This window comes from Alligator mississippiensis, chromosome 15, assembly GCF_030867095.1.
Source record: "Alligator mississippiensis isolate rAllMis1 chromosome 15, rAllMis1, whole genome shotgun sequence".
Classification (NCBI taxonomy): domain Eukaryota; kingdom Metazoa; phylum Chordata; order Crocodylia; family Alligatoridae; genus Alligator; species Alligator mississippiensis.
This window is the reverse complement of record NC_081838.1, coordinates 23,966,338-23,985,916: the sequence shown is the minus strand read 5'-3', so window position 1 is coordinate 23,985,916 and position 19,579 is coordinate 23,966,338. Positions and strand designations below refer to the sequence as shown.

The window sequence follows — 19,579 nt, the reverse complement described above, 5'->3', positions numbered from 1 at the left end:
CCCTAGGGCTATTTCTACCCCCTTATGTTTGTCCTTGCACTTTCAAGGACTGAAACTTTATGGTCTCTCAGTTAGGGCTCAAGCATTGGGGGAAATCACCCTCTTCTCTATGGTGCTTTGGCTTGTGGAGGACTGATGCTCTATGGTCTTCATGGTGATGCTCAAGCCTGGGGGAGAGCTTAGAGGGGATCAACCCCTCTGGAGGTTCTAGGCAAGGCAAGAACCTATGGTGCTGGAGGAGCCGGGGGGCTGAGCAGGGGGTTTGGGGATGGTGGGGATCCTGGCTGGGACTCCTGGGTTCCTTCCCTGCTGTGGGCTGGGAGCCTGGACACATGGGTCCCCTCCCCACCCCGCCCAGAGAGACCAGCTCATTAGCAAAACAAAGCAAACAAAACATTTATTCCATCGGCAAACCTATGTCGGGGGGGGGGGCGTGGATGGCCGGAGGTCCAGGATGTATCCCAGAGTTCCCTGAGAAGAGCAGCTCCCAGTGGTGGGCTCCCCTCATCCCCCGAGGCGGATGCTCTGGATGATCTGGAAGATGGCTGTGGGGGCAGAGCTTAGGAGCTCAGTTCTGCCCCACCACTTTAGGCATCACTGTTATCAGTAAATTTCAGAGTTAATAGCCCCTAGAGCCCCCCTTTACTCTCAGGCCAGTCTGCTTATCACTATTAAGAGGCTCCAGAGTAAATGCCCAGCAGAGACCCCTGCCAGCCCCTATCCCTACAGAGGGACAACAAGCTCATAACCCAGGTCCTTGTTAGGCTCCAGGGTAAACCATCACCTAATTATTAGCTTCCAGGATCAACACCTGCCCCTCCCTTATTGGCTTTTAGACCTGAAAAGTGCAGAAATCACTGGTGTGCGTTTCAGAGTGAGCACACACCAAGAATTGATGCGGTTTGGACCGAACACCCCCGCCACCCCAGCTGTTAGGTTCCAGTCAGTGTCCTGTAAGGAGCAGGTGTGGGAGTAAAGGCCCCCGCCACAGTCGTTAAGCTCCAGAGTGAATGGTCCCAGTACCACTAGGCTCCCAATGCGCGGCACCCAGAGCGAGCGCCCCCACCATTAGGGTTCAGAGTGAACGTCGCCTTGGCGGAGCCCTGCCCCCCCCCATGCACCCGGGTATGGGTGGGAGAGCCTGCCCCGCTGCTGGACGGGGTCCCCCCACTGGCTTAGCCCCCAGCCCCACCATTAGGTTCCAGGGTGAACGCGCCGTACCTGAGCCGCACACCACAAATACAAAGAGCGCCAGGAGCCAGGGACCGACGGGAGCCTTCTCCTCCGGCGGGGCCTTCTGCGGGGAAGAGGGGTGTTCACGCTGGGACATAACCAGGGCTGCCCCCGTTCCTGATGGTGTTCCGCACTCCCGACCCGCAGCCCCTACATTGACACTGGACCTTTACGATGGCCGCCCCCCACCAGCCCCGTTGGGGCTCCGTATCCGCCCCCCCGCGGCGGTACCGGGGCGCGGTGGGGCGCCCCGCGCTGGGTGATGCTCTTGCTGTGCCGCTCGTTGGCTACTTTCATACGCTGCACCCCGGACATGACGGCCGCCCGCCCGTCTGCCGCGCATGCGTGGGTGTGGAAGGGGGGGCGTACGCCTGAAGAAGGTCGCGAGCCCTTCGCAGCGCATGCGCCTGCGGCCGCGCGCCGGGCTACCTCTGCGCCAGTGCCAGCTAAAGCGCATGCGCCGGGGCTGAAAGCGAGGCGCGCAGAGCAGCGGCTCTTCATTCCGCCTGCGTAGAATAAGCTCCCCCCCCTTGGGGTTGGGGGTGTTTATATTTTTCACTGATGGGGAGGAGTACGTCACATATGCGACCAGCACATGTGCTGCAAGGCCGCCTTCTCTTTACGGCGCATGTGCAAATTCTCCCTCAATACGCATGCGCACGACTCTGAGGCACTGGTGACAGCCGCCATTCTGGTTTCCCTGCTTCCTGAAGCCTCCCTAGGGGCGGCCATCTTTCCCTGCCCTACCCAGCCTGCCCTGGCTTGTCACGTGATCCCAAACTTGTGGCAAACCCCCCCCTCCCCCCAAGGAGCCCAGATTTCCAGGACCCCAGCCCCCACCCCCTCCCAGGCATCCTGGCCCCCAAGCCTCCAGGGAGCCCAGGTTTCCTGGACCCCAGCCCCCCCTGCCACCCTCCAGAGAACCCAGGTGTCCTCCCATCCCCCACGTCCAGCCCCTGAGTCAGCAGGATCCATCCCAGTTGCTACTGTTGTTTTCCAGCTTCCAGGAAATCCCCACCCGGACCCCACACAGGCTGCAGCCCGACCCTGCAACCTCGCCATGCCGTGATCCAACATGCGCCCAGCTTTGGGGCCAGGCTGGGTGTAACAGCCCCTGCATGCGCCCAGCTCTGGGGGGGGCCGGGCTGAGTGTAACAGGGATTAGATGCGCCCAGTTCTGGGGGGGCAGGCTGGGTAGAATAGGCCTCTTGAGATAAAAACCCTGCAAAAGACCCTGAAAATCCCTCAAAAGTCTCACCCCCAGCCCCACACAGAAGCCCCGAGCCGAGCCCTCCCGTACTACCAAAGCCCTGGGGTCCCATTCGTTAAGCCTGGAGGGGTCGATATTGGGGCTCACTGTGAAATTGGCCCTGATGCCCCACCTGAGGCTGCGTGGGATGAATGTCCTCGTTAGTGACACCAAGGTAATGAAGCAGTGGCAAATTGTAGGGAAGGAGCAGGGTCACATCCAGTCCCACCCCCTGCTCCAAGTGGGACCAGCCCCAGCTTCATCCCTTTGCTGTGGAGAAAGGGCTTCCTAATATCCAGTCTCAACTTACCTGGAGTCAGCCTGAGTCCACTGCTCCTTGTCTGTCACCTGAGAACAGCCCAGCTCCATCCTCTTTGGAGCCTCCCTGCAGGGAGTTAAAGGCTGGGTGTAATGGGGCCTGGATGCACCCAGCTTGGGGCAGGGGCGACCAACAGGCCCAGATGCACCTAGCTCTGCAGGGGGCCGAGCTGGGTGTAACAGGCCCTGGGTGCGCCCAGCTCTGGGGGGCCAGGTTGGGTATAACAGACCCGGTTGTGCCCAACACTGTTGAGGGGTGCCTGAGTATAGCAGGACTGGATGTGTCCTGCTCTGGGAGGCCTGACTGAGTGTAACGGGCCTAGGTGTGTCCAGCTATGGGGGGTCAGGCTGGGGGTAACAGGCCTGGTTGCGCCCAGCTCTGGTGAGGGGCTGACGGAGTGTAACAGGCCCAGATGCTTCCAGCTCTGGGGGACCAGTCTGAGTGTAACAGTCCCAGATGTGCCCAGCTCTGGGGTGGCGCCTGGTGGTTTGGGGCCAGCCCGGGCCCCCGGCAGACAATGGTGGGGCGGGAAACCAAGTCACATCCTGCCCCGACCCCCCGCCCCGCCCAGGGAAATGCTGAACAAAGCCACTTCCTGCCTCACAGGGACCTGCCCGCCCCGACGCCTGGGTTCCCTCCAGCTCTGGGAGGCGCCGCCTGGGTTCTCTCCTGCTCTTGGGGGAGGGGGCAGGCGAGGGGGGGCCCGGACGCCTGGGTTCTCTGGGTTCAATTAGGGATGCCCAGTCCCCCCCTCCTTGCTTTCCCCTGCACAAGCAAGTGATGAGGAACATCTGGACAGATGTGAGGACCACAAGCCCCACCCCCCTGCCCAGCCCTGCCAGTACCCCTCACTCCCAACCTGCAGCACCCTGTAACTGGGACCAGTAAGGGGTGGTAACTAGAACTAGTATGCCCAGGGAACTGGGACCAGTAAAGGTTGGAAACTAGAACTAGTATGTCTGGGGAACTAGGAGCCATAAGGGGTGGGAACTGGGAGCAGTATGGCCAGGGAACTGGAACCAGTAATGGCTGGGAATTGGAACTACTATGGCTGGAGAACTAGGAGCAGTGTGGCCAGAGGACTGGGAACCGTATGGGCTGGTAACTGGACCAATTAAGAGTTGAGAATTGGGACCAGGAATGGTTGAGAATTGGACCTAGTATGGTTCTGGAACTGGGAGCGGTAAGGGGCGGAAACTGGGACCGGTATGGGCTAGTAATTGGGCCAATTAAGGACTGGGAAATGAGACCAGAATGGGTGGGACCTGGACCAGTATGGCCAGGGAGCTGGGGCCAGTATCAACTGGTAACTGGGCCAATGAATGGTTGGGAACTGGGGCTCAGTAAGGAATGGAAACTGGGACCAGTCTGCTCCAGGACCTGGGACCAGCAACAGTTGTGAACTGCTAGTTAGGCTGTTGCAACTGGGACCGGTTGGGGTTGTTAAATGGGACCAGTCTCACCTGGGAACTGGGACCAGTAAAGGCTTCCTACTCTTTCCCTCCCCCCGCCCCTGCAATGGTGCCCCTCACTCCCCACCCACAGCCCCAGGGTGGGAGGGCTCTGCCAGGGGTGGGAGAACCCAGGCGTCCGCCCCGCCCCCCCATCCCCTCTGCACAAACTTCCCAGCCCGGCCGGGGTAAGTGCCTGCAGGGGCCCGGACTCCTGGATCCCCTGGGGGTGGGGGTTGGGGTCCCCCTGCCACCCCAGCCCCCCCCCTCCCCCCCAGCCTCCTTTGTCCTGCCTGGAGCCAGGAGGGAACGCAGGCGTCCCGGGCAAGGACCCCCCCCTCCCCTCCCAGCCCCCCAAAATCCCTTTTTTGCCCCCAAACCCACCCCCAGACCCCTCTATTGGGGGGGGGTCCCCCTCCCCAGAGCCAGGGGTGGCCAGGCAGGGGTTAACCTCCCCAGGAATCCCTACACAGATTTGGGGTGAAATCCGGTAAAAAAAAATCCCCCAAAAGTGGTGATTTTTGGTAAAGCCAGAGCCTTCCCCAAGAAGGAAGGAAAGGGGGTTTTTCCCCTTACTTTTTTCCAGGAAAATCCCACATTCCAGGGCCTTTTCCAGCTTCGACATGGCGAGAGAAAAGCCCTTTTGCCCAAAATCAGGTTTTCTAAAAGTAGGGATTTTTGGCAGCTGGGAGGGGATATGAGGCCAGTTCCAGGTTTCAGGGGCTCTTTCAGGGCCAGAGCATGAAGTTCGGCTCCAAGTTTGGGGGGGCAACGGGCTGGTTTGTGGTCTGTTGGCAGGACTCCAGGTTTGGGTTCAGTTATTGGGATTTTGGGTTTTGGGGGCAATTTATGACATTTTGAGGCTTTTGAAGTCAGATTTATACTTGGAGGCACAGTTTTTGGACCAGGCTGTTAACTTTTGGGGGAGATTTCTCCCCTTTTGTGGCCTGCTTGTGTTTTTCAGGTGTTCAATTTTTGGGTTTAATTATCAGAATTTTGGGGACAAATTATACCATTTGGGGGGCTTTGTGTGTCAGATTAATAGTTCAGAGGCACTAATGATTCTAGTTTTTGGAGCTGGATGTGAATTTTGAGGTGATTTCTCCACTTTTGGGGGATGTTTATATTTTTCAGGGTTTGGGGGTTTAATTCTCGTGATTTGGGGGATATTTATGACATTTTGGGGACTTTTGATGTTAGGTTTATTTTTTGGAGGTGCCAGCTATTGAGCTTTTCAGGGCAGGATGTGAATTTTGGGGTGATTTCTCCACTTTTGGGGACTGCTATTTTTCAGGTATTATTTTTTGGGTTTACTTATTGGGATTTTGGCTTTTTTAGGGCAATTTATGACATTTTGGGGTCTTCTGATGTCACATGTATGTTAAACGCATTAAATATTGCAGTTTTTGGAGCAAGATGTGAATTTTGGGGAGATTTTTCCCACTTTTTGGAACTGTTTTTATTATTCAAATATTAATTTTGGGGCATTGAATTATTGGGATTTGGGGATTTTTGGACTATTCTTGTAATTTAGGGGTCATTTGATGTCAGATTTATATTTTGGAGCCACAAAAAGTTGCACTTTTTGGAGCAGGATGTGAATTTTAGGGGTGAATTCTCCACTTTTTGGGACTGCTATTTTTCAGGTGTTATTTTATTGGGATTTGGGCTTTTTTAAGGGAAATTTTGTGGACTGTGGAGGTGTTGAATATCAAGGTTTTCAAGGCAGGGTGTGGATTTCAGGATTTCTTCACCTTTTAGGACTTGGTATTTTTTATACCTATTAATTTTTTGGGTTTAATTCTTGGGATTTGGGGTTTTGGGGAGCAATTTATGACATTTTGGGGGCTTTTGATGTCAGGTTGATTCTCTGCAGGGGTTGATTCTTGCAGTTTTTGGAGGAAAAGGTGCATTATGGGGTAATTTCTCAGCTCTTTGGTGCTTTCCCGTTTAATTCAGTTCCTCAATTCTTGGGTTGATTTACTGGGATTTTGGCTTTTTGAGGCCTATAAATTATATTATTGGGGACTTTTGATGCCAGATTTAGTTTTTAGAAGCATTAAATCTTGTGGTTTTGGGGACAGAAGGTGAATTTTGGGGCCATTTCTGGGCTTTCTGGGTCTTTATACTGTTGCAGGCTTCATTTTTGGGGGTGAGTTAATGCGCTTTTGGCTTTTTAGAGAGGTATTAAGAATATTTGGGGTAGGGGGTTCTGCCACTTTTCTCTCCTGGCGGGCTGGTTCTTGCCGTTTTTGGAGGAGAAGGTGAAATTTGGGGTGATTGCTTGGTGTTTTGGGTCTTGCTCATGTGATACAGGCTAATTTGGGGTTTATTTCACATGATCTTGGCGGTTTTGGGGCCTTTTTCGGGGTGAATACTAGCCTTTTAGGGACATTTTCTCTTCCCAGTACTTTGCAAGGGGGGGGGGGTTAACCCATTCCTGGCTGCTCTGTGGCTTATGTGACAGGGCAATGATTTTGGGGAGAAAAAGGGCAGTTTTGGGCTGGGTCCTTTAAAAAAAAAAAAGTATTTTGGAGGGATTTTCCTGGAAAAAATACTTTTCTCCCCATTATTCCGGTGTGAAATGAATCCATCCCCCTCTCCCAAGGGCCCCAAAGGGATTGGGTTGGTTTGGATCTGGGTGATGTTTTTGGGCTGAAAAAGAGGGTTTTGGGGGACTTTCCCCTCCTCTCCACAGCCCTCGGCTGGTGCCTGCCTCAGTTTCCCCCCCCCGGGCCGATGGCGCCGTGGGTTGTCTTCCTCTGTGTCCGTGCTATCCTGGCTTTGGAAGGTGAGTGTGGAATGGGGCCAATTCGGGCCATTTTGGGTTTTTCTGAAAGTAGTGGTTTTTAGTCTTAAAGGCACATCTTGGCGCAGGATGCCTGGGTTTTCTGGGAGAGGAGGAGGGGGCTGGGAGCCCGGACGCCTGGGTCCGCGACCCCTGGCCCCCGCCCTTCCTGCCGCGACCTGGCACACCCGCCCATTTCCTCCCCTGGTCGATTCCCCCCCCCCCCCCCCCTCCAACCGGCCTTGGAACCGCACCCGCCGCCTGTCCTAGACCCTGTACAGCCCCTGCGGGGGGAGTCTCTGGGCTCCCAAGCCCCCCACTCTCACCCTCCTCCCTTCCCAGAGGGCCTCACTTTGCCCTTCTCCTCGCAGAGACACTGCTGGACACGCAGCTGGAGACCTCAGACCTGAAGTGGACGGTGTATCCTGAGGGGGAAGGGCAGGTGAGCGGGGGGCTGCGGGTCGGGAGTCAGGGCCCTCTGTTCTACCCAGCCCCTCCGCAGAGCTGGGTGCATCCAGGCCCCTTTACACCCAGCCCAGCCCCCCCAGAGCTGGACACATCCAGGCCCCGTTACATCCAGCCTGGCCCCAGCAGAGCTCGGCGCATATGGGCCCTGCTACACCCAACCCAGTCCCCCAGAGCTGTGCACATCTGGCCCTCTTCTATTCTAACCCCAGAGCTGGCTGCATGTTGGGGCCATGTTATACTTTTTTGTGCTCTACCCCAGAGCTGGCTGCATCCAGGCCTGTTCTACCCCACTGTGTCCCACCCCAGAACTGGTTGCTTCTCCGTTGTACCTAGCCCAGAGCTGAGCACATCCAAAGCCCATTACACCCAGCCCAGCCCCCCAGATCTGGGCACATCGAAGCCCCATGACACCTTCCCTCCCCCTACCCCCCGTATCCCTGGCAGTGGGAGGAGGTGAGCATGCTGGACCGGGAGCGCCAAGCCTCGGCCCGCACCTTCGAGGTGTGTGGGGGCCCACTGGGCCAGCCCGGCGGCCCCCCCCAGAACAGCTGGCTGCGCAGCACCTACGTGGCACGGCGCGGAGCGGTGCAGGCCTACTTGGAGCTGCGCTTCAGCATGCTGGAGTGCGCCTCACTGCCCCGCGGCGCCGGCCCAGCCCGGCCCTGCAAGGAGACCTTCACCGTCTTCTACTATGAGAGTGAGGGTGACACAGCCACAGCGCGCAGCCCCGCCTGGATGGAGAACCCCTATGTCAAGGTGGACACCGTGGCCGCTGACCACCTCTCCCGCAAGCGGCCTGGTGCCGAGCCTTCTGGCAAGGTGAGCTGGGGGCTGCAGGGTGGGAGTGAAGGGCCTCATTACACTCGGCTTGGCCTCCTCAGCTGGGCGCATCCTGGCCTGTTCAACCCAGCCCAACCCCTTAGACCCAAACGCATCTGGGCCCTGTTACACCCAGCCCAGCCCAGCCCAGCCCAGCCCCCTGAGCTGAGTGCATCCAGGCCTGTTCTACCATAACCCCAGATCTGGCTGCATGTTGGGGTTGTGTTATACTTCCCCATGCTCTACCCCAGAGCTGGATGCCTCTGAGCCTTTTATACCCAGCCTGACTCCCCCAGAGCTGGGCGCATCCAAGCCCCATTCTACCCTAACCCCAGAGCTGGCTGCCTGTTGAGCTCATGTTATACTTCGCTGCGCTCCACCCCAGAGCCGGCTGCCTTTCAAGGCCGTGTCCCCCCCTCAGGTGAACGTGAAGACGCTGCGGCTGGGCCCGCTGAGCAAGGCTGGGCTGTACGTGGCTTTCCAGGACCAGGGGGCCTGCTTGGCGCTGCTGGCCGTGCGGCTCTACCACAAGAAGTGCCCGGGTGCTGTGCGGGGCCTGGCTGCCTTCCCCGAAACACTGCCACGTGGGCTGGTGACGCCGGCTGCTGGGCATTGCGTGGACCAGGCTGCCCCAGCCCGCCCCAGCGCAGCTCCCACCCTCTATTGCCAGGAGGATGGGCGCTGGGCCGAGCCCCCTGCACCTGCCTGCGCCTGCCATGCTGGTCACCATGCCGCCGACGCCGCCACTCGCTGTGCAGGTCTGGGGCTGGGGGGGCATCTGGGCTCTGGGGGAGAGGGGAGGAGCAATGGGACCCTGGACACCTGGATTCCATGCCTGCCTTGCCCTCCCCGCAGCCTGTCCTGCCGACACATTCAAGGCGGCACCGGGGGAGGGGCCCTGCCTGCCCTGCCCCCCCTTCAGCCATGCACCGGCACCCGGGGCCACAGTTTGCGCCTGCCGCAATGGCTACTACCGCGCCCCTGCAGACCTGCCGGCTGAACCCTGCACCAGTGAGCTGGCGTCCCCGGGAGGGTGTGGGGCTGGCGTCTCAGGAGGACACATAGTTGGCATCCCTGGGAGGGTACATGGTTGGCATCCCCTGGAGGGCACAGAGGCGGCATCCCCGGGAGGGCACAGAGGCGGCGTCCCCGGCAGGGAATGGGCAGTGTCCCTGGGAGGGCACAAGGCAGACATCCCTGGGTCTGCACAGGGCTGACGTCCCCACAAGGGCATGTAGTTGGAGTCCCCTGAAGGGCACATAATTGTCCTCCCCAGGAGGGCACAAGAGGCATCCCTGGCGGCCGGGTCCCCTGATGCCCCCTCCTCCCCGCCCACAGCACCGCCCTCGGCCCCACGTAGCCTGGTGGCACGCTCTAATGGGTCGGCGGCAGCGCTGGAGTGGAGCGAGCCGTTGGAGAGCGGGGGCCGCCAGGACCTGCGCTACACTGTGACCTGCCGTGAGTGCCCGCCTGGGGGGGCGCCCTGCCGGCCCTGCCGCCTGCGCCTGCTACCGGGCGCCCGTGACCTGGCACAGACCCGTGTCACCGCACTGGGCCTGCACCCACACCTCACCTATGCCTTTGTGGTGGAGGCCACCAACGGTGTGTCCGGCCTCAGCCCCGGTGCCCCCCATGGTGAGGCCATCAACGTCACCAGCGGGCAGGACGGTGAGACCCCCACCCCGCAGTGCCCCTTGCTTCCAACCTGCAGCCCCCTGCCCCCCCAGCCATGCTACTCCCGACACGCAGCCCCTGCGCAGGCTGATATCCCATCCCTCCTCTCCCCCCCCAGTGCCGCTGCCTGTCTACCCTGTGACACAAGTCTCAGCCTCCCCCACATCCATGACCCTGGCGTGGGCCGTGCCGCCCGGAGCCCGTGTGCTGGACTATGAGGTGAAGTACTACGAGAAGGTGAGTGGGGGCTGTGGGTCGGGAGTGAGGGGCACTGGTAGCACTGGGAGGCAGGGGGCTGTGGGTCCGGAGTGAGGGGCACTGGTAGCACTGGGAGGCAGGGGGCTGCGGGTCGTGAGTGAGGGGCACTGGTAGTACTGGGAGGCAGGGGGCTGCGGGTCGGGAGTGAGGGGCACTGGTAGCACTGGGAGGCAGGGGGCTGCGGGTCGGGAGTGAGGGGCACTGGTAGCACTGGGAGGCAGGGGGCTGCGGGTCGGGAGTGAGGGGCACTGGTAGCACTGGGAGGCAGGGGGCTGCGGGTCGGGAGTGAGGGGCACTGGTAGCACTGGGAGGCAGGGGGCTGTGGGTCGTGAGTGAGGGGCACTGGTAGCACTGGGAGGCAGGGGGCTGTGGGTCCGGAGTGAGGGGCACTGGTAGCACTGGGAGGCAGGGGGCTGCGGGTCGTGAGTGAGGGGCACTGGTAGTACTGGGAGGCAGGGGGCTGCGGGTCGGGAGTGAGGGGCACTGGTAGCACTGGGAGGCAGGGGGCTGTGGGTCGTGAGTGAGGGGCACTGGTAGCACTGGGAGGCAGGGGGCTGCGGGTCGGGAGTGAGGGGCACTGGTAGCACTGGGAGGCAGGGGACTGTGGGTCGGGAGTGAGGGGCACTCGGGGTCTCAGATGCCTTTCTCTTCTCTGTGCAGAGCGCAGGGGGGGCCAGTGGGCCCCACCTGTTTGTGAAGACAGCAGCACCGGGGGCGGAGCTGGGGGGGCTGCGCCGGGGGGGACTTTACGGGGTGCAGGTTCGGGCCCGATCGGAGGCCGGATATGGCGACTTCGGAGCCGAGACCCCCCTGGCCACACCTGGCACTGGTGAGTAACACCCCTCTCAGCTCTGCCAGTGCCCCTTACTCCTGACACAGCCCCTGCCCCCTCCCCACTGACGCTGTCTTCCCCCCCTGCAGACCCCCCCGGGCAGGCAGAGCCCCTGGGTGCCATTGCAGGGGCGGCGGCTGTGGGGGGGCTCCTAGTCGTGGCCGTGGTCGTGGTGGCTGTCATCTGTGTCAGGTACCCCCCACACACCCCTGGGGCAGGAGGGAGGGGCTGGGGGACAGTTATGGGTGGGGGGGTTAGGGATGGGGCTGAGTGGAGGCTCCACCCCCTCCCAGGCGTCATGGCTCTGGGGGTCGCGACCCTGAGGACTCGGACAAGCCAGGGCAGCTGCTCATTGGACAGGGTGAGTGCTGCTGTGTGGCTTGGTGCTGGCCGTGGCCTACTGTTTGTGGGCAGGGCCTGAGTCCAGGGCAGGGGTTGGTTGTGCGGGGGCGGGGGTGTGTTATGAGTTCATGGGACATGGTCTATGCTGGGAGTATTGGGTCTGATCCCTACCCTGTGGGGGCATGGCTATGCTGCTGGGGGTGGGGCCTGGGCCAGGGGGCGGGGCCTGGGTCTGAGCCCCACCCGCTGCAGGCACCAAGGTCTACATCGACCCATTCACCTACGAGGACCCGAGTGTAGCCGTGCGTGCCTTTGCCAAAGAGATAGATGTGGCCTGCGTCAAGATCGAGGAAGTCATCGGCGCCGGTGAGCCCTGACCCCCCCCTCCTGCTCCTGTCTCGGTCTCTGACCTGCTTGGAACCTTGATGTCTCCCCACCCCCCGTACCCAGGGTTGTCACCCTGATCTGTGAGCTTGCTTTCCCCAACACCCCCCATGACCTCTGATCCCTTGACCTATCCTCCCAGGCACCCTGAACATCACCCCTGCCCCCTTGCCTTGTTCTCCCAGGAATCCTGAATCACCCTTCCCAACCCCTGACCCCTGGACCTATCCCCCACAAACCCTGAACCAACCCTTTGACGTCTGACCCCTGGCCCCCCAGGCACCTGCCCCCTGCCTCCTCAACCTGTCCCCAGCCCCATGATGACCTTTGCCCTGGCTGCAGGTGAGTTCGGTGAGGTGTGCCGGGGTCGGCTGCGGGCGCCGGGCCGACGTGAGACGCGTGTGGCCATCAAAACGCTGAAGGGTGGCTACACAGAGCGGCAGCGCCGTGACTTCCTGGCTGAGGCCTCCATCATGGGGCAGTTCGAGCACCCCAACATCATCCGGCTGGAGGGCGTCGTGACGGCCAGTGCGCCTGCCATGATCCTCACTGAGTTCATGGAGCATGGCGCCCTCGACGCCTTCCTGCGGGTACGGTGCTGCGGGGCTGCACCAGAGCTGGGCGCAGCTGGGGGTGTTAGGCTCAGCTGGAAGTTATCCTAGAGCTGGGTGCAGCCTGGGGGCGTTACACTCACCTGTGACCAGAGACGATCTGAGCAGGGCCCAGGGCAAATCAGCCTGTGTGGGGCCCATCCCTGGATGCGAGGAAGCCAGTGACAGATTCAGCAGCAGGGCAGGGTGGTGAGCAGCTGGACGTCCCAGATTCAGCGTTGGATTCGGGGGGGAGGGGTGCCAAGCAACTGGACATAAAGAAAACTGGCAGCAGCACAGAGTTGCGGTGGCTCCCCAAACCGCAGGGCCCAAAGCAATCACCTCCCACTAGGGATGGCCCTGGCTGTGACTCCCAGAGTTGGGTGCATCTGGGGGCGTTACACTTAGCTGTGATCTTCCCTAGAGGTGGGTGCAGCTTGGGAGCTGTTATAGCCAGACCCTCCTCCGAGCTGGGTGCACCTGGGGGCATTACCCTCAACCATGAGTCACCCCAGAGCTGGGTGCAGCCTGGAAGCATTATGCTTAGCTAGGTGCCCCTCAGAGCTAGGTGCAGGCTGTGGGGTGTTATACTCAATTGTGACCCACCCCAGAACTGGGCTCATCTGGGGGTGTTGTTACATTTAGCTGTGATCTACCCCAAAACTGGGAGCATCCTGAGGGCTATTATAGCCAGACCCACCCCAGAGCTGAGTGTAGCCTGGGGGTGTTACAGTCAGCTGGGTCCTCCCTAGAGCTGGGGGCTGTTATACTGAGTCATGTTCCACCCCTCAGCTGGGCACATCTAGGGGTTGTTACACTCAGTGGGTTGTCCCCAGAGCTGGGTGCATCCTGGGGGCTGCTATGCTCAGCTACACTCACCACAGAGTTGGGCACATCCTGGAGACGTTACGCTCAGCCTTGAGTCACCCCAGACCCAGGGGCTGTTACACTCGGCCATGGCCCACCCCAGAGCTGGGTGCAGTTATCCTCAGTCACATCTCACACCCGAGCTGGGCGCATCCTGGGGCTGTTACACTCAGCCATGACCTACCCTGAGCCAGCTGCATCTGGAGGGCTGTTGCCGTCAGCCCTGCACCCCCCCCCCCAGGTGGGTGCACCCCCAACACCAGGATTAACCCCTCTGTACCCACAGGGCAATGCAGGGCGGTTCCGCCCGCTACAGCTGGTGGGGATGCTGCGTGGCATCGGGGCTGGCATGTGCTACCTGGCCGAGACTGGCTATGTGCACCGGGACCTGGCAGCACGCAACGTACTGCTCAGCGCCCAGCTGGTCTGCAAGGTCAGCGACTTTGGACTCAGCCGCTTCCTGGAGGACGACAGCTCGGCTGACCCCACATACACCAGCACCCTGGTGAGCCTCCGCCCTAGACACCTGGGCTCTTCTCCCCCCGCCAAGCCAGGGGACCTGGGTTCTCTGGAGTCAGTGGGCTAAAACGGGGTGGGGGAGCAGTTCTGGGAGTCTGGACACCTGGGCTCTCCGGGAGAGGAGAGGATGGTGGGTGAGAGCAAGGGGGGCTGGGAGCCCGGATTTCAGGGTCCTCCCTGACCACCCCCTCCTCCCCCCCCCCCGTTCCCCCCAGGGAGGCAAGATCCCGATCCGGTGGACAGCACCCGAGGCCATCGCTTTCCGCAAGTTCACGTCGGCAAGTGATGTTTGGAGCTACGGGATCGTCATGTGGGAGGTGATGTCATACGGGGAGCGCCCCTACTGGGACATGTCCAACCAGGATGTGAGTAACCCCCAACCCCCCCAGAGCTGCACACATCCGGGCCTGTTACACCCAGCCTAACCCCCCAGAGCTGCGTGCATCCGGACCCCATTACACCCAGCCCGGCCTCCTAGAGCTGGGTGCACTGGGCCCTGTCCCACACTGCTGCCCACCCCCCGCAGGTGATCAATGCAGTCGAGCAGGATTACCGCCTGCCACCGCCACCCGCCTGCCCCGCAGCACTGCACCGCCTAATGCTGGACTGCTGGCAGCGCGAGCGCAGCGCCCGGCCCCGCTTCGCCCACCTGGTCCGCGCCCTCGACAAGCTGATGCGGCACCCGGCCGCCCTGCGCGTCACCACCCCCGAGGGCCCTGCGTGAGTCCGGGTGCCTGGGTCGTCTGTGCTGGGGCGGGCCCAGACACCTGGGTTCTCGGGGAGGACTTGGGCTGGGCCTGGGGTCTGTATCTCACTCCCCCACACTGACCCTCTCCCCGTCCTTTCCCCTCAGCTCATCCCAGCCCCTCCTGGAGCAGCGCAGCCCCCCCGCCCCTGCCCCGGGCCCCGGCTCAGTGGGCGAGTGGCTGCGGGCGCTGGGGCTCGGGCGCTATGAGGACGACTTTGCCCGTGGTGGCCTACGGTCCCTGGAGATGGTGGCCCAGGCGTCGGCCCAGTGCGTGGGGCAGGGTTGCGGGTCGGGAGTGAGGGGCATGGGAGGGCAGGGGCTGCGAGTGGAAGTGAGGGGCATGGGGGGGCAGGAGCTGCGGGTGGAAGTGAGGGGCACTGGGGGTCCCTCTATCCCCCCCTGACCTCTCTCCCCACCCCCAGGGACCTGGTGCGGGTCGGGGTGACCCTGCCTGGGCACCAGAAGAAGATCCTGTCCAGTGCCCAGAGCCTGCAGGGCCAGGCCAAGCCAGATCCAGCCGGGGAGTCCACGGGGGGGGGCTTCTGACCCCCCCCCAAAATCCCTGTTGCCCCCCTCTAAAATGGTTGCCACCTGAGGGAAACCATGATGGATGCCCTTCTTTCAACTGCCAAGATGGCCAGTCTCCAATGGGACCCAAGATGGCTGCCCTCCCCTTCACCAATTGCAGAGGGACATTGAAGATGGCTTTTGGGTGATCTTTTCAAGATGAGCGCTGGTTGAAGGGGACGTCCACTATGGCCGCACCATCATCAACTACCAAGATGGCCACCTGCATGGCTGGGTCTGCCACCCCGCATCCGCTGTTTGGCCCCCCCATCCAATTGGGGCCAGCCAAGATGGCTGCTATGGGGGGTGAAGGCCCCCAAGATGGCTGCTCAGATGGGGTCCAAGATGGCTGCCCTTATCCCATCTCCAAAGATGGCCGCTGTGTGCTCGGGCCTTCCCATTGGCCACCATGGTGCTGGACTCCACTGGGAACACCAAGATGGCCGCCCTCTTCCTGTTGCCTTGTGGGGGTTCCCCCCCACATACATACACCAGAAGCCTTATTGGCCCCCACCCTGGTTGGGGGTGGGCAGTGATGTCACCTGGTCAGTCATCAGTGATGTTACCTACTTGAAACCTGGGGCAGGAGCTTTATTATTATGGACCTAAGACTCCACCCCCTGCCTTAAAGCCAAAGAGTGACCTCGTGGCAGTGAGGTCATCACTGCTCTGTGATGTGACACACGTGGAACACCCAGGTATGATGTCTTGCGATCCCCTCCGGGCACCGGATGATGTCACCGGGGGAGGGGACCTGTGATGTTATCCCCCGTTCATGCCAATGATGTCATAAGCACTGGGCTGGGACATAAAGACACTGCCACTCCTGCGTATGGTGTCATCACTCCTGACATCAGCAGGAGAACACCAGCATGCTGCAGTGATGTCACAAGAGCCGCCCCTATGCGGGGTGCTGGGCAATGATGTCATCAGGCACCGACCTCATCCCTAGCTGTGACATCATTGCCTGGGTAACCCAGGAACTCTGGCTGTCTAGGGACAATGAGGTCATCACTGGGGGGTGGCCCTGCTGTGCCAGCCCCCCCTGGGGTGTGATATCATGGGTGCAATCTAGTGATGTCATCACAGAGCAGCACCTTTAAGCCTTCATATTGAAGGCGAGTTACATTCTTTGTTGAAATAATCGGCGTTTTGTGGGTTGTCCCCCGTTTCCTCTGTATCGGAGGGGGGGACATGGGGACCCCCACCCCCTGGTGCCCCTCACTCCCGCCCCCTCAGCCCTGCCTGTGCCCCTCACTCCTGCCGCCAGCCACAGCCCCCCTGCCTCCCAAACCGCCCCTATGGGGCACCCCAGGGAAAGGGGGTGGGGGCAGGGGTGAGGCCTGCTGGAGCCCCTCCCCCACCCTGTTTGCTGGGAAGTCTCCTGTTTTCTGTTAAATTATAAAAACGCCTTTTTTTGTATAATAAAATAACGAGGAATGGACGAGGGGCTGGGCTGGGCTGGGTTCTGCCGGAGCTACGAGGCTGGTTGAGGCCGGCCCTTTATTGGTATAAATTAAGGCAAAATCCCGCGATTTGGAGCCGGGGGCGGGTGTCTTCTGGGCCCCGCCCGCACTCCAGGGTGGGGGGTGGGGCCGCGTCCAGCAGGGGGCGTGTCCTTCAGTCCCTGGGGTGGGGCTTCGTCTTGGGGGCGTGTCCTTCAGCCACCAGGGGCGGGGCTTCGTCTTGGGGCGGGGCTTCACTTCTATTGGGGAAAGAGCGTGAGGAAGGGCGGGGCTTACAATGGGACCCCGCCCCGAAAGAGGAAGGGGCGGGGTATGGTGCGAGGAGTCAAGGGGTGGAAGGGGCGGGACTTACCTGGCGGGGGGCGGGGCCTAGCAGCCCAGCCCACTGAGGGTCCCGATCCGGTCCAGCTTGAGGCCGAAGCAGCCCTGGGCGGGGGCCGGGGCTGGGCGGGGGCGGGGCCGGCGTGGCTCGGGGGCTGCCGGGAAGGGGCGGGGGGCGGCGGCGGCGGCGGCTGGGGGGCGGCTGGGGAGGGTCGGGGCGGGTGGGTTCCGGCGGCCCTGGGGGTGGAAAGGTGATGAGGACCCGGAGGCCTGGGTCCTCTCCTCGTCTTAGAAGGGGGAGTGGGACGGGGGGCGGGCCTGGGTCCTCTCCTAGGTAGGGGGGGGACCACTCCTGGACGCCTGGGTCCCCTCCTGGCCTTGGAAGGGAATGGGGGCATCCTGGACACCTGGGTCCCCTCCTGGCGGGGCGGCTGAGACTCCCCGGCTCCTTCCTAGGTTTGGGCTGATCCTGAAGCCTGGGTTCTCTCCTCGTTTTAGGAGGGGGGTGGGGGCTTCTCCTGGCTCTGGGGGTTCCCACGCCTGGGTTCTGCCTACCTGGGGGGGCCGCGGCTGGGCCAGGAGGGGCAGCAGCAGGAGGCTGAGCAGGGCGGCAGGGGGGCCCATGGCTGGGGGGTCCCAGGGTCCTGGCTCTGGGCGCCACCGACTCAGGCCCCAGACCTGGCTTTATAGCCCCTCGTCGCCCCGGCAACCAGCCCAGACGCCTGGGTTCTCAGCCCCCCCCCTCCGCTCCCTGGATGCCTGGGTTCTTGGTGGGGGGGGGGTCTTTTGTGCCCCATTCAGGAGGGTTGTCGGGGAGATGTGGGCGGGGAGGGATCCCAGGCGTCCCAGCACCCCCCTCCTCCTGCATTGTCAGCTGCCAGGATGGGGCCCCTCACTCCCAACCTGCAGCCCCTCTGCATGGTGCCCCTCACTCCTGACCTGCAGCCCCCCATATCACACGGGGAAACCCGCCTAAGCTGGGAAACATCCCATGCCTGGCCTGGGGCACCCGTTACCCCAGAGACCGCCTGGGTGCAGCGGGGGGGGGCGGATGCTTGGGGTGTCTGGGGTGGGGGGTGGCTGGATTTTTTGGGAGGAGCGGCTGCAGCCCGGACTCCTGGGTTGGGGGAGGGCAGGGTGCCAATTAATTAGGTTACTTAGTGGATGGGGGGGCAGTTAATAACTGGCCTCATCCCCTATTGGTGGGGGGGGCAGGGCTGAGCCACAAAGGGTCATAAAGGGCCTGACGGGAAGGAGACAAAGGAGAGAACCCAGGAGTCCGGGCAGAGCAGGGCGGGGGCTGCAGGTCAGGAGTGAGGGGCACCATTGGTGTGGGGGGGGGGCAGGGAAAGGGTAGGAATCCTTTACTGGTCTCTGTTCTAAGGCCCATCTGGTCCCATTTAACAACCCTCACTGGTCCCACTTGCACCAGCATCATTGTCCCAGATTACACCTGTTACTGGTCCCAGGACCTGGGCCAGACTGGTTCCAGTTCCCACCCCTTGCTGGTCCCAGTTCCCCAGCCATACTAGTCCCAGTTACCAACCCTTAATTGGTCCAGTTACCAGGTGATCTAGGTCTCAGTTCCCTGGCCATACTAGCCCAGTTCCTGCTCCCCTTACTGCTCCCAGTTCCACAGCCATAATGGTCCCAGTTCCCCAGCCATACTAGGCCCAGTTTCCAACCCTTAATTGCTTCAGTTATCAGCCCATGCTGGTCCCAGTTCCCTGGCCATACTGATCCAGTTCCCACCCCTTACTGCTCCCATTTCCCCAGCCATACTAGTTCTAGTTCCCAACCATTACCGGTCCCCATTCCCCGGCCATACTAGTCCCAGTTCCTCCCCGCCCCCATCACTACTCCCAGTATATTGGATTTGTCTAGAGAGTGCTGGGGGCCAGCCAGGTCCCCACATGATCCTCGCCCCCTGCTCCTGGCCCAGCAAAGCTGGCGGTGATAGTTGTCATGGTGATGCCCACATAATGCAGGCACTTGGGGGCTGCTGGGATGGGGGGCAGGCAGTGGGGACCAGAGCCACATCTTTGCCAGGGGGCGGGGCAGGAGGGGACTGGGATCCGCCCCCCCCCCCACGAGGCCAGTCGTGCCCAACGCCCCCCCCCCCCCCCAGGGCCCTTAGGGACTGAGCACCTCATGCAGGGGGTATGTGCAGAGCAGTGGATGTGGCTCACCTTGACTTGAGCAAAGTGTTGGGTGCAGTTACAGCCAAGGGAGGCTGGGTGAGATGGAGGGACTGGGAGGTAGGATGAGGCACTGGGAGGCATGATGGATGGACTGGGAGTTGGGATGGAGGGACTGGGAGGCAGGATAGACTTTCATAGACATTAGGGCTGGAAGGAAACCTCCGATGATCATCGAGTCCAGTCTCCTGCCCCGGGGTCAGGGAGTCAGCTGGTCAAAGGATCACAGCAAGATAAGCGTCCAAACGCTTCTTAAAGGAGTCCAGAAGAGGTGCTTGCACCATCTCTGGGGGGAGTCTATTCCAGCCCTTGGGGGTTGGCCAGTAAAGAAATTTTTCCTTATGTCCAGCCTAAAATGGTCTTGGAGAAATTTGTGACCGTTTGACCTTGTCCTCCCTTGGGGTGCTCTGGTGAACAGGCATCCCCCCAGATCCTGATGCACACCTCTGGTGTACTTATAGGCTGCTACCAAGTCACCCCTGAACC

General features: G+C 61.2%; 2 protein-coding genes across 6 annotated transcripts; one reads left to right on the top strand and one right to left on the bottom strand.

The window, feature by feature from the left end:
• Nucleotides 1-371: 371 nt before the first annotated feature.
• LOC102574501 (stress-associated endoplasmic reticulum protein 1) lies at nt 372-1,839 on the bottom strand. 4 transcript variants are annotated; one of them, XM_059717902.1, is made up of 3 exons: nt 1,465-1,656; nt 1,222-1,294; nt 372-545 (listed from the first exon to the last, which is right to left on the bottom strand). In XM_059717902.1, the coding sequence occupies exons 1-3, from the start codon at nt 1,546-1,548 to the stop codon at nt 505-507; spliced, it is 198 nt and encodes a 65-aa protein (XP_059573885.1). In that variant the 5' UTR covers nt 1,549-1,656; the 3' UTR covers nt 372-504. The 4 variants fall into 4 exon arrangements, with proteins under 4 accessions (XP_059573885.1, XP_019354341.1, XP_059573884.1 ...); XM_019498796.2 differs by having other exon boundaries at nt 1,222-1,297; nt 1,465-1,641; XM_059717901.1 differs by having other exon boundaries at nt 513-597; nt 1,401-1,839.
• A 2,524-nt stretch (nt 1,840-4,363) lies between these two features.
• Nucleotides 4,364-16,552, top strand: EPHB4 (EPH receptor B4). 2 transcript variants are annotated; one of them, XM_059717829.1, is made up of 18 exons: nt 4,364-4,440; nt 6,951-7,043; nt 7,412-7,482; nt 7,953-8,327; nt 8,749-9,085; nt 9,183-9,338; nt 9,666-9,995; nt 10,120-10,238; nt 10,920-11,088; nt 11,181-11,283; nt 11,385-11,452; nt 11,686-11,799; nt 12,160-12,407; nt 13,561-13,779; nt 14,009-14,158; nt 14,320-14,513; nt 14,647-14,808; nt 14,964-16,552. In XM_059717829.1, the coding sequence occupies exons 2-18, from the start codon at nt 6,992-6,994 to the stop codon at nt 15,085-15,087; spliced, it is 2,991 nt and encodes a 996-aa protein (XP_059573812.1). In that variant the 5' UTR covers nt 4,364-4,440; nt 6,951-6,991; the 3' UTR covers nt 15,088-16,552. The 2 variants fall into 2 exon arrangements, with proteins under 2 accessions (XP_059573812.1, XP_014464024.1); XM_014608538.3 differs by having other exon boundaries at nt 8,713-9,085.
• The last annotated feature ends 3,027 nt before the right edge of the window (nt 16,553-19,579 follow it).